Below are 13,310 nucleotides of genomic sequence, written 5' to 3' on the forward strand. Positions count from 1 at the left end.
CCTCTGGGCATTAGGCTACGGTGCAGAGCCGAGAACCTGATACCCACCTCTGCTGTTGGATCTGCAGCTCGGCTCGAATTCCAGCAGAGCAGCAGCACACTGTCACCTTGTGCCACAGATGGAAGGGGAAATGTCTCTGTCCTTATACACACCTCGGAGCAGCTGCTTTTTCTCTGGCCACGGCACAGGCCACATCCTGATAAGCACAAACAGCAAGATGCAGCTGCCTCCAGAGCTGCTCAAGCGAGACGCACACAGGGAAGCACCTCAGCACTACGACACAGATCTGTACAAAGACCTCGGACAGACACACAGACACCAGGCAGCTCCTCCAGTGTCCCCAGACTCACAGTGGGGCAGACCGTACCTCCTCTAAACCAGGAGACCAACCTGACATGGAGAGGGTGCAGACAGCAAGCACAGGGTGAGGGATACACACTTTAGCTGGGGGCTCTGCTCTACAGCTGCAACCGTGGGGTCACTGCTTCGGTACTTACAGGTGGGCTCCCCGCCTGAGTAGCCCAGATGGTTTCTGATGGCCTCCCATAAATCATAGTCTTCAAAATTAAAAGCAAATTCATCAAAATCTTCATAGCCGAGCGAGTTACGAATGCGGGTGCTTATCACTACCTCCGGGCTGCTGCCCCCGTCCAGTTCGTTTGCTGCCTCCTCTCTCTCCTGAAGGGTTGTCATTTTGTCCTTGTGAAGGTCAGGGGTCAGGTGCTATGAGCCAATTGCCTTCAGAGAAGGGGATGGGGTAGCCAGGCTGCGCCCCTGGAGGGGCTTCACCGCAGTCCCGGGCCCAGCCCCGGTGCCGTGCTCCTCTCCTCACGGGGCATGAAGGCGCCGGCTGCAGCAGCCCCTGGGGACTGACGAAGTCCCAGGAAGGCTGGCTCCACCCAGAGATGCTTCTGTGGGGTGCTGCCCCACCAGCTCCTCACGAGCAGGATCCTTGCTCTGCCGCGGGGTTCTGTGCCAGATGCCCGGGGATGCAGTGCCCGTGGCCCAGGGACAGCCCGGCTGTGCGTGCAGCACCACTTCTCTCCCTCGCTCCCCTCTGGTTTCTCCCTCCCTCTCCAGCCTGCGGAGCAACCTATTGAATTCTCCATGTCCTGGGGCCCGGAGAGTGCATTTCCATGACGTCTCTTCTGTCTGACCTCAGCCGCGCACAGGGGCAGTCCCCCTTCGAGGCGCTCCGGAGGGGGCAGCCGCCTCTCCATCCAGAGAGCAGAGGAGAGGGGAGGCTCCTCATCTCAGGTTTTCTGTGATGCCAGAGCTGGCGTGTTGCACAGAGGGCTGATCACTGGGAAAGTGTGTCAGAAGAGGAGAGAGCTGGGTCTCAGGGAAATGCAAGGAGCCCTGAACCAGGGAGGGTAGTGGGGTGGGTGAAGGAGGAAGAATTCATGGGGTGGGTGTGAGTAGAGGTGCTGGAAACTTAGGGACTGGTACTGTGGACATTGCAAAGCTAACAGAGAGGAGCCAGGTCTGGAAAAGCTGGGGCTGGGGGACTGGGAGATAAGGACCACATCCTACAGCAGGCTGAAGACCATGCCTGGAGGTGCTAAGAAAGAGGGAAAAGCAGGGAGAAGCAAGGGACATGCACACTAGTAACACAGGTAGCGTCACAAAGCCTCACTTTTCATGCCGTCCAGGTCAGCGGACGCCAGCATCTGGGCCTCGGCCTCATCTGTGGGGACACGCTGGTATGCTGCACTCTCCAGCGTGGTCATGCTGCCGATGCACATCCTCTCCTTTAAGTCATAGGTAACCCGTTGTCCACTTGCCACCTGGCCCCAGGGCTTGCGCTTCTCCCAGCCACGAGACAGTCGTTCCCGAGGCCCAGGAAGGCTGTAAGAACCGATGGTAGAGAACAGGGAAAATGAGGATGGGCGCTGGCCCCTCTCAGGGGCTGAGGTCCCAAGGCCCAGCCCTGACCCAGAGCCAGGAGTCAACTATCCCGAAACACAAAGGTTGCCCCTTCTGCTCCTCTACTCCCCCACTGCAGAGTAGGACCAGCTACTAGTCAGGGTTGGGGACCCAGCTGAGTCAATGGCCTCATGGCCCCCTTCCCAGCCTGCAGGTCAGCACGACAGCGCAACTTAGCTGGGAGGAAGGGTACTCCAGGTGTGCAACCTTGTGCCCCCAAACCCACACCCTGGGGATCCCACAGACCCAAGGAGGTCACAGGAGATCCAGGGAGTGACTGTCCCACTGGAAAGTAGTCATGTTGCTCACAGCTGCTCTCCCTCCAGTCCCCATGTGCCCTCTGGCTCAGCAGACAAGTTCAGGCTGGGCACAGGCACAACCCCTGGGCACATGGTCTGTGTGGCAACCCCGCATCGGGGAGAGCAGCAGGCAGCTCGGACTGCTCACCTACCTGCAGAGGGAGGCAGGGCCCTTGTCCTGCAGCAGGTCGGTGAAGCGTGGCATGGGGGATAGGATGCCACACTCCTCCTCCACGTGGAACTGTGCGGGGGCCAGAGCACTGCCAGACTCCTCCTCATCGCTGCCGATGGTGAACTGCAGAGACAATAGTCCTGACAGCAAGAGTCGGGGCAGGCAGCCTTCGCCTCAATCCCTGACATGCAGAACCTCCCCATGTCCCCACCTGATAGAACGGGTCACACCAGCTTCCCCCACATGCCCCATAACCTGCAACTGGTCATACTGAGCATATCCTATGTGCCTATATCCTATCCTATGTGCCCTAAGAACAGACACATTGATCTTCTCCCATGGGTTTTACACCCGCACAATGGTCATGCACACCCTCCCTGGCATCCACCCCATGCAATGGCTTATCTCTCACTGTCCTCCAGTGCCCATCTCTGCTAGGCAATAAGAAAACCACTCTTCCAACAATATTGCACAGCACAGCTTCACAGCTATTGCACAGCTTCAACCTCTTCCCCCTGAGCAGTACACTCCCTTGACCATGCACCCTGGCACCCTCCTGGCATTGGTTCCTCTTCCACCTCCCCAATTTCCAGACCCCATCCAGGCAGGGATACCCTAGCCTTGCCTTTGGTTTGCTTGGGGGCTCCAGCTTAGGGGACGTGTCTTTCCCACGAGCTTCGCCCTCAGACTCTGCAGAGATCTCTTTCTCCTGGGCCTCCTCTGCCTCAGATTCTCCTTCTTCCTCTTCTTCTTCTTCTTCTTCCTCCTCTTCTCCCTCCTCCTCGTCCTCTTCTTGGATGGTGGGGGTGACCTCCGAGGGGGGTACTGAGGTTTTCTTCTTTTTCCTCCTTCTTTTTTTCCTCCGGCTGGTGCGGGGGGGCCTCTTTTGGAACTTGAGGGCAGAAGGGAGGTGAGTGGAAAGGGGATGATGGATGTGGTGCGAGGTTTGGCGGTGGACTGAGAGAGAAAAAGAGAGTCAGGGGCAGGAAGAGGCTGGGAGGAACCTGCCAGGCGCCCCTCCAGGAAACAGCATGGTCTGGAGATCAAGGGCCAGGAAGGGCAAGGAGAGCCACCAGCCCGCAGGGACATAGCAAAACTCTGTCAGTGATGTGGCAGGCTGTGTCCAGCCTAGGGTGGCTGGGGAGGCAGCCTTCATGCAGTGCCAAACCATCCCAACACAGCTCTGCTGCCCTGGGAAAGGTAGTACTCCTCTCTCAGTATTGCTCAAAGACATTCACACAGCTATGCAGAGCTGTAGCGACCTGCCAGAGGCACCATATCCCTCCTTCCTAAGCATGGGGAAATATTTCTCACATTCTCAGGCATGATTTGGGGCCTTCACAAACATTCTAGGGACATGGCTTAGTGGTAGACTTAGTGTTAGGTTTATAGTTGGACTTGATGATCTTAAAAGGTCATTTCCAACCTAAATGATTCTACGATTCTATGACTTCTTTCCTGCATAGTGTTCTTTGAGTTAAATAGATGTGCCTTATTTATCCCCCAGCCTTTGACAGAAAGTCCCTTCTGCATACCCACAGGAACCACAGACTAAGCCTTTTAGTGCAGATGCAACCTAAGTCCACATCCCAGGTACTGTGAGGGCTTGCATCTACCAGCCTCTGAAATGCAGGTTCAATTAAGAGGCTGTCTTTTAAAAACCAGGGCAGAAGGACTTTTCTTTAAACTAATCTACAAAGAGAAATTCATACAGGCTTGACCTGGGTGTCGTGGGAATTATAAAGTGAGAAGAAATTAATGGCATTTCTGAGCCTTCACTCAAAAACAATGATAATGCACCAGGCAGGGAACAGGGTAAGCTCAACATCTCCTGCAAGAGAGAAGAAATCCATTTCTGCCAGGTCTATCTGCAGGCACAAAGCCTTCCATAGGCAGACTGCAGGATGCACAGATCCTGGGGCTGTACCCAGAGCAGCTGAAACCACGGGGGCACCAGCCACTTCGCAAGGGGGCTTTGCTCAGCAGCTCTTCCTGAGGAATTGTTTCCAGTCTGTTTTGATTTGGTTCCTTCCCAGCTTTCCTGTGACATGGCAGCAAAATCTGTTTATAGTGAAAACTACCTTCAAAGGACATTTTCAATGGAAGCTGTAACCTTCTCCCTGGGAGAGCCAGGCAGGTTCATTGTTCTGCTGTCATGTTTCCTTTCCTTTGGTTTCTCAAGTCTTTTCTCCCTTGTTTCCCCCCTTGGGAACAGCAGGGATATTTCACACGCACCCCTGTTCAGCAGGAGAGAGGCTTCTGGCAAGATTAGAGGAGATTTGGAATGGTCAGACATCTGCAAATTGGAAAGAGTTTGGTCTCTTTGTCAACAATTTTTCCTCCTAAGTGTTCTTTTCTTTGACTTAACTGGATGTACCCTATTTCACTCGCTGGTTTTGGCAAAAAGACCCTCCTGTCCTGCTGCTGCACTCCCATAGCACTGCTCTGTGTGCCATGGATAGGCCAGGCATGAATTTCTAATGTAAGAAGCAGCAAGGAAGGCCTCAGCTGTACACACATTGCTCCTTCTACAGCACAAAGCTTTCCCTTCTGGCTTGTTCACATCAGACCAAGACAGAAACATTTACAGAAATGTTTGGATCACAGGGAAACCAAAGCCTTGGGCTGCAGGGAAGGGCAGTGATGATAAATGGCTTATCTGGCACAGAAGAGGGGAGCACTAGTCTTCACCCCTGCACTCAGACCTCCTTGTCAACTGATCACGTCTCCACAGAGGTGGCCTGGAGGTGGGAAAAACATACCTCTCCCAAACACAAAAGGCTTCATGACTCCCTCTTCTTCTTCCTTGTCTTCCTGTAACTCCCATGTGTCCAGCCCCTCTCTTCCTTCACTGCTCCCTTCCTTGCACTGCCTGCCTGTATGGAAAGCTATTGCCAAACCAGTGTCCAATGTTTGATTACCCTTCTCAGTGAACTTGATACAAGAGATAGGAAAAAGTAATTTGAATAGGGAACCCAGAAGGAAAAGCCTACATATTAGGAATTCCTGGCTTTGAATAGGGCAGGAAACATTTCTCAACCCAGAGAGCATTCACCTCCGTGGGCTGGTATGTTTTCTTTCAAAGTCTAATGACCTAATCAGATCTTCCAGCTTTATGAATACAAACTGCATAAAACTTCTGATAAACACGATTGACAGTAATCCTGGATAACAGGAATACATCAGGAGCTCAGAGGAAAACAAGCTTGATTCTGACAAAGAAAGAAGGACTCTCCTATTAAGGAAAAAAAAAAACCCCAAACAGTACAAATCTGTAGTCAAATTTTCAAAGAAGCTTCTGCCATGCATGCTCAAGCAGACTGTCCATGTCCTCCAAGCCAACCCGCGCACCTGTGCACACAGGCAGAGCTTCTGAGCAGGTAAGTCTTACGGGCATGGGACAGGTATTCAACCCACAGCAAAGCTATTAGCACCTTGCAGCCATGTGCGCAAGTGACTGTGTGCTCAGGTGGAAAGTTATTTGAATGAAGCCTCTGTAGAGAAATGACACAAGCAGAAAGTAGCAGCTGGGGTGCACTACAGTAATAGACTTTTACCAGCAAACTTTTACAACAGCCATTGGAAATGAGTGGCCAAGCAGAAAACAGCCTGGTGATGTACTTGGAACATATCCCAAGGTTGTATCCCACCAAAGCTAAGCTGGAAAATAAGCAGTATTTGACTGTGAGAGCCAGAGAGTGGGAAACTCTTTCAACCATTGCTACTTGCTTGCCACACACACAGGCTGCTGGACCGGGGCCTCTTCTTCTTGCCCTTCATTGCTGTTACTACAAGCTAAAATGACCCACCCTACACCAGGCAATAGCTTATGCCCACTCTTGTGGGCATGCTCTCATGTTACAGCCAAAGTGAGTTGGGCACACTGGTTGTCTTCATCATGGAAGGACAGGTGAGATAGCTACATCACTTTAAATTCACATCCCATTTTTATTTTGCAGTCCTTTCTTTGAGAAATAAGCCCAAAGGTTTCATGGTTGCTATTTAGAATACAGAGTCATGTCTCACTGGAGCCATCTGCTTTCAAACTGGGGAGGACAGACTGGCTTCTGGCCATATTTGGATGTTTCTTTGCAGCCATATGGAAGAAAAATAGTTTCAAACTGGAAATTTCAAGGTGGGGGAAGTGGCTGCAGAGGTCCCTGATGCTGGGTGAGGAGGTGAGCAAACACCCTGGGCTGAGTTATGCAGCCATGTGGACTGGGCAGTGGCTATGCCTGCAAGGACAGGGGAAACAGAGAACAGACTGGGAAGAAGCCATGGGCACTGGTGGTAAACTGCATGTACATAGCACTTTAGGAATGCTCTGAAGTTGAGGAAGAAAATAGCAGGCTAGCACGATCAGCAGTGTCCTGGCACAAGGCTACAGAGCACGTGGGGCTGAGCGAGGGTTGGCAGCATGGATAGAAGTGGGTACAACAGTTCAAACCTACATACATTCAAAATCTCTCTCACTGTAGCTGCGTCTTTGCTTCTCCAGATTGCTTGATGCTGACTTGCTTATCAGGTCCCCAAATCTCTCGACTGACAAAGTCTTATCCAAGTCCTCATCGTCCTCGGCACCAGGAGAGGCTTTCTCTGCGCGATCTCTGCCCTGCACAGAAATCCCCAGACAAGAATCAAACACTGCAGGACCCTACAGCCCTCTGGATTCTTCTGCCCTGCAAACAGTGTTGGGCTTGCTGAGGAGCAGCAAGCTCCACACAACAGGGCTGGGGCATAGCTTCTCACTTAGAGGCACAGCTCCACTCAAAACCACAAGCCAGAACAGATCAGCAAGCCTCCAAGTGACACTCTGCAGAGATACCTGAGTGGTCTACCACATCTCCCTTGAGTGGTAGACATCAAGGGACTATGTCAGTGCCTGTCTTTCCTACTAGAAGAGATCTGTAGCTTTTATTTAGCTGGAATTTCTCTCTCCTCACATCTAACTGCCACCCTCTGGCCTTCCCTTTGCCCAGTCTGCCATCCCTCCCTTTCTTAGACCTCCTTTGTAATTCCCCCTGTGAAACAGCATCCCTGCTTTGGTGAACTGCCCTTGGGTCAGTGACCATCCTGTGCCTTCTCACCTCCCCTTTGCACCTCTAGGGGCCCCCCATTCCCCTTGGCATGTTTTCTTCAGGCCTTTCTGCCCATTCTCCTGTTTCAGGCTATGGGTGCTTCTCTGCCTTTTGCTGGTGGAGAGGCTCCAAGAAGAGCATCGCCAGGTGACTTCTGTCCTTTCTATCTCCCGAGCAGCTGCAGCTGGTAAAATTTTCCGTCAATATAGCCGAAATGCCAGCAGAGCTGTTGTGGACTCCCGTGTTTCCATGGAAACAGAAGGAGGCCCAACTGTGACAAATCTGTCTGTGCTGGGCGGAAAGAGGGAGCAAGGCGGCTTTAGCCGAGTTGTGCCTCTCCTCACATTTCCCAGCTGTTCCCAGCTGTGCCCTGGGAATGGCTTCATATCTTGTGGGTGAGACTGCTTCTCCTCTCACCTTAGCATGGCTGTCCCAAGCCCAGACTAAATGAGGAGAGTCTAATTGCAAGCTGCCCAGCTCCTCCTGCTGCTTGCCTACCCCACCCAAAGGCATGCAAAGGCACAGGGACCCCACAGAGTAACCTTTGGCCTTTTCTGGACCAGAGTTTGCTGTCTGCATGAAGAGTGGATATGGGCTCATGGGCAGCCTTGAGGCACCCTTTGCACAGAGCAGCCCTTCGTGAACAGAGAGGCCATGTCTCCTACTGCAACAGGCTGCCAGGATGCGGGTCCCACACTCAGTCTGGTAGGAGCATGGTCCCTGGGGAAGACACAGCCCCGCTGCTGCTAGATTCCCACCTCACCTGCTGCAGGTCGATGAAGACATCTCCTATGGGAGGGGACTCTCCAGATGCCATTTTGGTTCAGGACCTAAGGGCCTGTGCAAAATATCAACCCTTCTCTTTCACCGGCAGGCACCCAGCAAACCTGGAGAGTGGCATAACCTGTGGAGAGAGGGCAGGACAAGGGAAGGTTGTGGGAGACTGCTGGCCACTGCTCTCAACCCCTCTGGCTCCTAACCCAGAGAGGTCACCTCACCAGCCCTTGGGGAACCTGCCCAGCATCACTAGGACAGGCCTGTTCCCTGGCACACAGCAGCAAGGGGGCAAGAATGGCCCAACCCGTGCTGCTTTGTGCATTGACTCCAACAGTTCAAGGGCAGACGGGACCCTGTCCTCCTCCAAATGACCTGCTGTGTGGAGAGTGCAGGGGCTGACCGAGACAGCGACTACATAGAGAGAAGGAAAGGCTTCCTGCTCAGCCACCTCTCCACCAGCACATCTGCACAAAGCTGAGGCATGACTGACAGCCAGGGAAAGAAAAAGTTGAGGAGATAGGGTGCTGGGAGGGCATGCCAGAAGCAGGCAGCAGAGTGGTCCTGTGCCACCTATCTCTAATTGGGCAGATCCCAAATTGGCCAGAAGGAACCTCAGAGAGATCTGTGCGGGCCAGAGAGATGGCACAAGGACAAACAGTTCAGCATTCAAACACCAAACACAGGACAACACATGTTACAGGGAAAGAGGCCAACCTTCAGACTATGGATTTGTGCCCTGTCCGCACGGGTGTAGCTGAAGGACTCAGAAGACCCTGTGGGCAGCCCGAGGGAGCAGTCTGCTCAATATGCAACTGCAAGTGAAGAAGGCAATGAGGTGCCACAGTTGCAAGGAGTGGGATAGAGACTAACCCAGAAACAGCTGTAGTCATTATCATCTACAGCAACAGCGCAGGCTGAGCTCAGCATGGGCTGCACCCCAGGAAGAATTGGAGATTGGCACAAAGACTGGCACTGGGAAGATACTGACCTCCAAAAACCCTTCTGAACTCACAGAGAGAAGGAGATGTAAGCACATGTACAGTGCTTTGGAAACAGGGATAAGCAAAGTGTTCTCATCTCACAGAACAAGAAAAGGGACATTCGTTAAAACTACAAGAGTAGAATACAAATGAACTCAAAACTGGCAAAAGAAAACATTTTTTTTCAGTGATGTCATCAAGGAGAAAAAAACAGCAAAGTCAGAGGATAGCTTGGCCATCCTCTGGGTAACAAGTTGACACATTTATGACAAAGAAAATTAAGATAAATTAAACCCATCTTTCAGAACAAGCTATTCCCCAGCTATGAAAGCTTTGGAAGTAGTATTATCGGTTATATTCCAGTGATCTGCTGGGGAGTTTCTCACTATCTCATCAGAAGTACCTAGTATGGACCACTGTTCAAGACAGGTCACTAAACCACTAAACCAGATGGTCTAAAGATGATACCAGTAAGGCCACTTCATCATCTCTCCTTCTATCTTTGAAGATCTCCAAAAGGTGCCACTACAGTCTCTGCTTACTCTGCCTACCCAAAGAGCTTATTCCAACCAAAAATCCTAGAACCATCTGTAAGGCAAGTTTTTGAGCAGCTAATCTGACCACTGATGAAATACGATCCCTTGGCCCACCATCCTAATTAACCAGGAACAAGGCAAAACTTAATGGAAGTTAAACACACTCACACCTCATTGGACTCTTCAGTAACTGAATGTTACGGTGAGGCCACAACAGCTCAAGAGAAATATGTTGCCAAGAGAGATGTCTAAAAAGCAAATGCAGAGTCCAGGCCATAAGGAACAGGACAGAAAAGAATGAAAATACCCAATCTACTCTGTAGATCTTAAGCTGCAATCATAAACTTCACACCCTCTTTTCCAAGAAAGACGGAGTAAAAGAGTTCCGAGAAAGAAAACAGAAAAAAGGAGAAAGGTCAGGAAATCATCTGTAAGCAGAGACTGAGCTGCTTTTTAGCAGGAGACATGATAGTGAAAAGGGTAATACATGGCTTTTATTTCCTTTGCATTTAACTCAGGAAGAGGGTATCACTCCATGAAAGCAAACAGCAGCACATTTGAAACAGAAGGCAGGGAACGCTTTATTCCAGTGCGAAGAGCTGGCGGGGAAACCTGGCTCTGCAGCCCTGCAGGGTCACACCATCATGACTCTTAAAAGAAAGGATTGGGTATTTGTAAGGAACATAACATCCACAGCTACAGACTGCCTGCAAAAATATGTTGCAAGTACTACTACTTAGGAAATAAAATGATAATGGAGCTTTGGATGGCAGCTCCTGCAGCAGCAGAATCACTGAAAACTAGCAAAATGGTAAAGGTAATTTAACAAAAAAACCCACTAATGCTCAGATCCACCTCTGTACCACTAATGTGCCTTATGGGACCTCCAAAGGAAACTGCATTGTGAAACAATGTGCTTCGTTTCAGGACAAGCTCAGGTTTATCTGGAGCTAGGCAGAGGCTCGCAGGAGCATTCATGTTCCCTCTCAGGAGCATTCATGCTCCAGGCGGGAGGAAACCCATGGCCAGGAGAACTCCTGGATGCAATGAAGTCTGCTGGCTCTAGCTTTGCAAGATGTTACAGTGAGTTTAAAACTACAGCCTGACTGCCTAAATAAAGTTAAAAGGGAGGGACAACCCCGAACTTCATCTTTCTTTATCCACCAGAGTGGTGTATTCTGAAATATGCTGAAAATATGTCACTCTAATGACACCACTGAACAGCTAAAAGCAAGACAGTTGTCCTAGCAGTAAAGTAAGAGAGCCCTTGGGACTTGCTTTGAAATTTCAGAGGGACAGCGAAGTGCCCACAGGGTTTCTGTCGATCTTCCGCTCATCATCCTGTGAAAGCAGGATGCAGTGTGTGGGTGCCCTGGGCCAGCAGGGCTTGGGGGCAGAGCGGCCAAAGGGCTCTGCCACTTCGGGGCTGAGAGAGGGAAGAGGATGGGAGACACATTCTCCGATCCTAACCCTATAGGCTCTCCTGTTTTCTGGAGAAGGGAGAGCCCATGGCCTGGGAGCACTGGTGCTTCTTTTTGGTGCTTAATTGATGGCTGGCCACTAGAGGCCACTTGCCCCTTACTTCTGTGCAGCCTCTGGGAGAAAGGCTGGATGGACACCTACTCGAATCTGGCCTGGCTTTGCTGTTACCCACAACAGACGGAGTTCAGAGAAGAGCAACAAAAAAACGCCAGTAGGCCAGAGGGATTGATTTATAAAGAAAGGTTAGGAGCTAAATTTGTCTAGCGCAATATGGAATGACTAAGATGGGGAGGGGACAAGCCAGCAGTCTGGAAAGATCTCAGGGGTGTAAAACAGGACTAAAGATTTTTTTTTTCAGGCAGCCCTGCACAAAGAGACATAGAAATGGGTTAAAATTTAAAAAAGGAACTTAGAATTAATATCGGGGAGAATTCTGCTAATGAGCACCATGCTGAAGCACCCAGCCTGCTGGCATCACTGCCCGGGCTGCCATAAGAAGAACACAAGACAAAAGGGGAAAGAAAAAAAAAAACCAACAGTAAAGAAAACTGAATGAACAATACCTTCATCCTATTGTACCTCCTGGTTGTTGGGAGTACGTGATTCAGCATTCCTACTAGAAGTAATTTTCTGTAATAGAAACGTCATGCCAGCAGGCCGGATTCAAAGGGAGGCCAGAAAAATCCACAGCCTACCGACCTGTGAGTACTCACACCTCCCTGCTCTCTCCACAAGCACATCAGTAAACAGAACTGGCTTATCTAAACCACCGATCCTCATACCAACCATCTAAGCTAAACAAACGCTGAAGGAAAGTGAGCAGGCATACCCCTGCAGTGGTGGCAGCTATGGCATCTCCCACATGTTGCTAATTGGGACTCCAGCGGGGCTCCCCTTGCCCCCAGAGGCTGCTACACAGTGCCAGTGCAGGAGCTTTCCTGTTTGGCTGAGAAAAAGAAACACAACTGGCACGTCTTCAAGGGGAAAAGGTGAGCAATTCATGCTATCCCTTTGCAATCAAGGTGAGCTGGGAGGGCTACAGCAGGCTGCCCCAGCAACATGGGCAAGGGGCTGCGTGGAAACAGCCATCAGGCCCCACATCCATCTCCTCAGCTCTTCCCTAATCCCCTGACCATCGGGCTGAGAATAATTTAGCTGTGGAGTGTCTAGACAGGGAGTGGATGTTAAGATAGGGATAAACCCACAGGGGCAAAGCCGGTTTGGCAATAGGGAGAAGAGACTCTGGTTGATAGACACAGATGGGAAGAGCCCAAAAAGGAAGGATTAGAGGCCTGGGAAGATTTTCCTGAGAAGACATACTAATGAGCCTGTCCACAGAGGAGAGGAGCAGGAGGGGTGCTGCTGCATACACCAAAGCTTTTGGGTGCTGTTGTGACAGTCATAGCCTCAAAGCCGAATGAAAGAGGAGTGGGATGTGCAGCCCCTGCTTTTCCCCTACCCCAGTGGAGGAACAGGGATGCACACACCAGAACGAAAAGGCAACACATAAGACAGTAAACACACAAAGTTTTCAGCCATGAAGGGTTTAACCTGTGGATCTCTCTGCCACATGGCTACGCTGAAACTAAGAATGCAGAAGTATTTTATAAGGTTTAAATATTTCAATGAATCCTATACTCAACTAGCCTGGATAAACCACCACAGCCATTCACTTCTGGAGCACCTGCTCTATTCCCTGCCTCTCTCTTCACAGCAGTACCCGACAGGATGGAGCTTGCACGGCCAACAGACACACACACACACGAGCACACGGGAACAAAACCCACTCCAGAACGAAGCACCGGCACCAGACAGCTACAAGGAGACACCCCTCCACTGGACGTACGGACAGCTCCCACAGACACGCGTACAGCGGGGGTAGTGAAGGGACGAAGGTACGCACTGGGGATGCACTGCACCACGCACCGCGCACCGTGCCATGCCGTGCCGTGCAGCCCCTCCGGCGGGACCACATCGCGCCGTGCAGCACCCAGCACCGGGCCCCGCGCCGTGCCATGCCCCGTTGCCCCGCGCCATGCACCGCCCTGCACCGTGCCATG

The 13,310-nt window shown here is 51.3% G+C and overlaps 2 protein-coding genes across 5 annotated transcripts in view; one reads left to right on the forward strand and one right to left on the reverse strand.

The window, feature by feature from the left end:
• SLC4A3 (solute carrier family 4 member 3) overlaps nucleotides 1-8,379 on the reverse strand; it is a 29,601-nt gene extending 21,222 nt beyond the window's left edge. For 3 of the 4 annotated variants that reach the window (XM_026853089.1, XM_026853088.1, XM_026853091.1), the window contains exons 1-5: nucleotides 8,239-8,379; nucleotides 6,853-7,009; nucleotides 3,023-3,354; nucleotides 2,378-2,520; nucleotides 1,637-1,848 (exon numbers count right to left, since the gene is read on the reverse strand). In XM_026853089.1, the coding sequence (XP_026708890.1) occupies nucleotides 1,637-1,848; nucleotides 2,378-2,520; nucleotides 3,023-3,354; nucleotides 6,853-7,009; nucleotides 8,239-8,292 (898 nt within the window). In that variant the 5' untranslated portion in view covers nucleotides 8,293-8,379. The other variant, XM_026853092.1, reaches the window with a different exon arrangement.
• STK11IP (serine/threonine kinase 11 interacting protein) overlaps nucleotides 1-13,310 on the forward strand; it is a 41,215-nt gene that overhangs the window by 8,594 nt on the left and 19,311 nt on the right. The window contains exon 2 of the mRNA XM_026853093.1: nucleotides 8,149-8,163. The gene's annotated coding sequence lies outside the window, so the exon portion shown is untranslated. The remainder of the gene's footprint in view (nucleotides 1-8,148; nucleotides 8,164-13,310) is intronic.

The sequence above is a fragment of the Athene cunicularia genome, assembly GCF_003259725.1.
Source record: "Athene cunicularia isolate RWA chromosome 7 unlocalized genomic scaffold, athCun1 chr7_part1, whole genome shotgun sequence".
Classification (NCBI taxonomy): domain Eukaryota; kingdom Metazoa; phylum Chordata; class Aves; order Strigiformes; family Strigidae; genus Athene; species Athene cunicularia.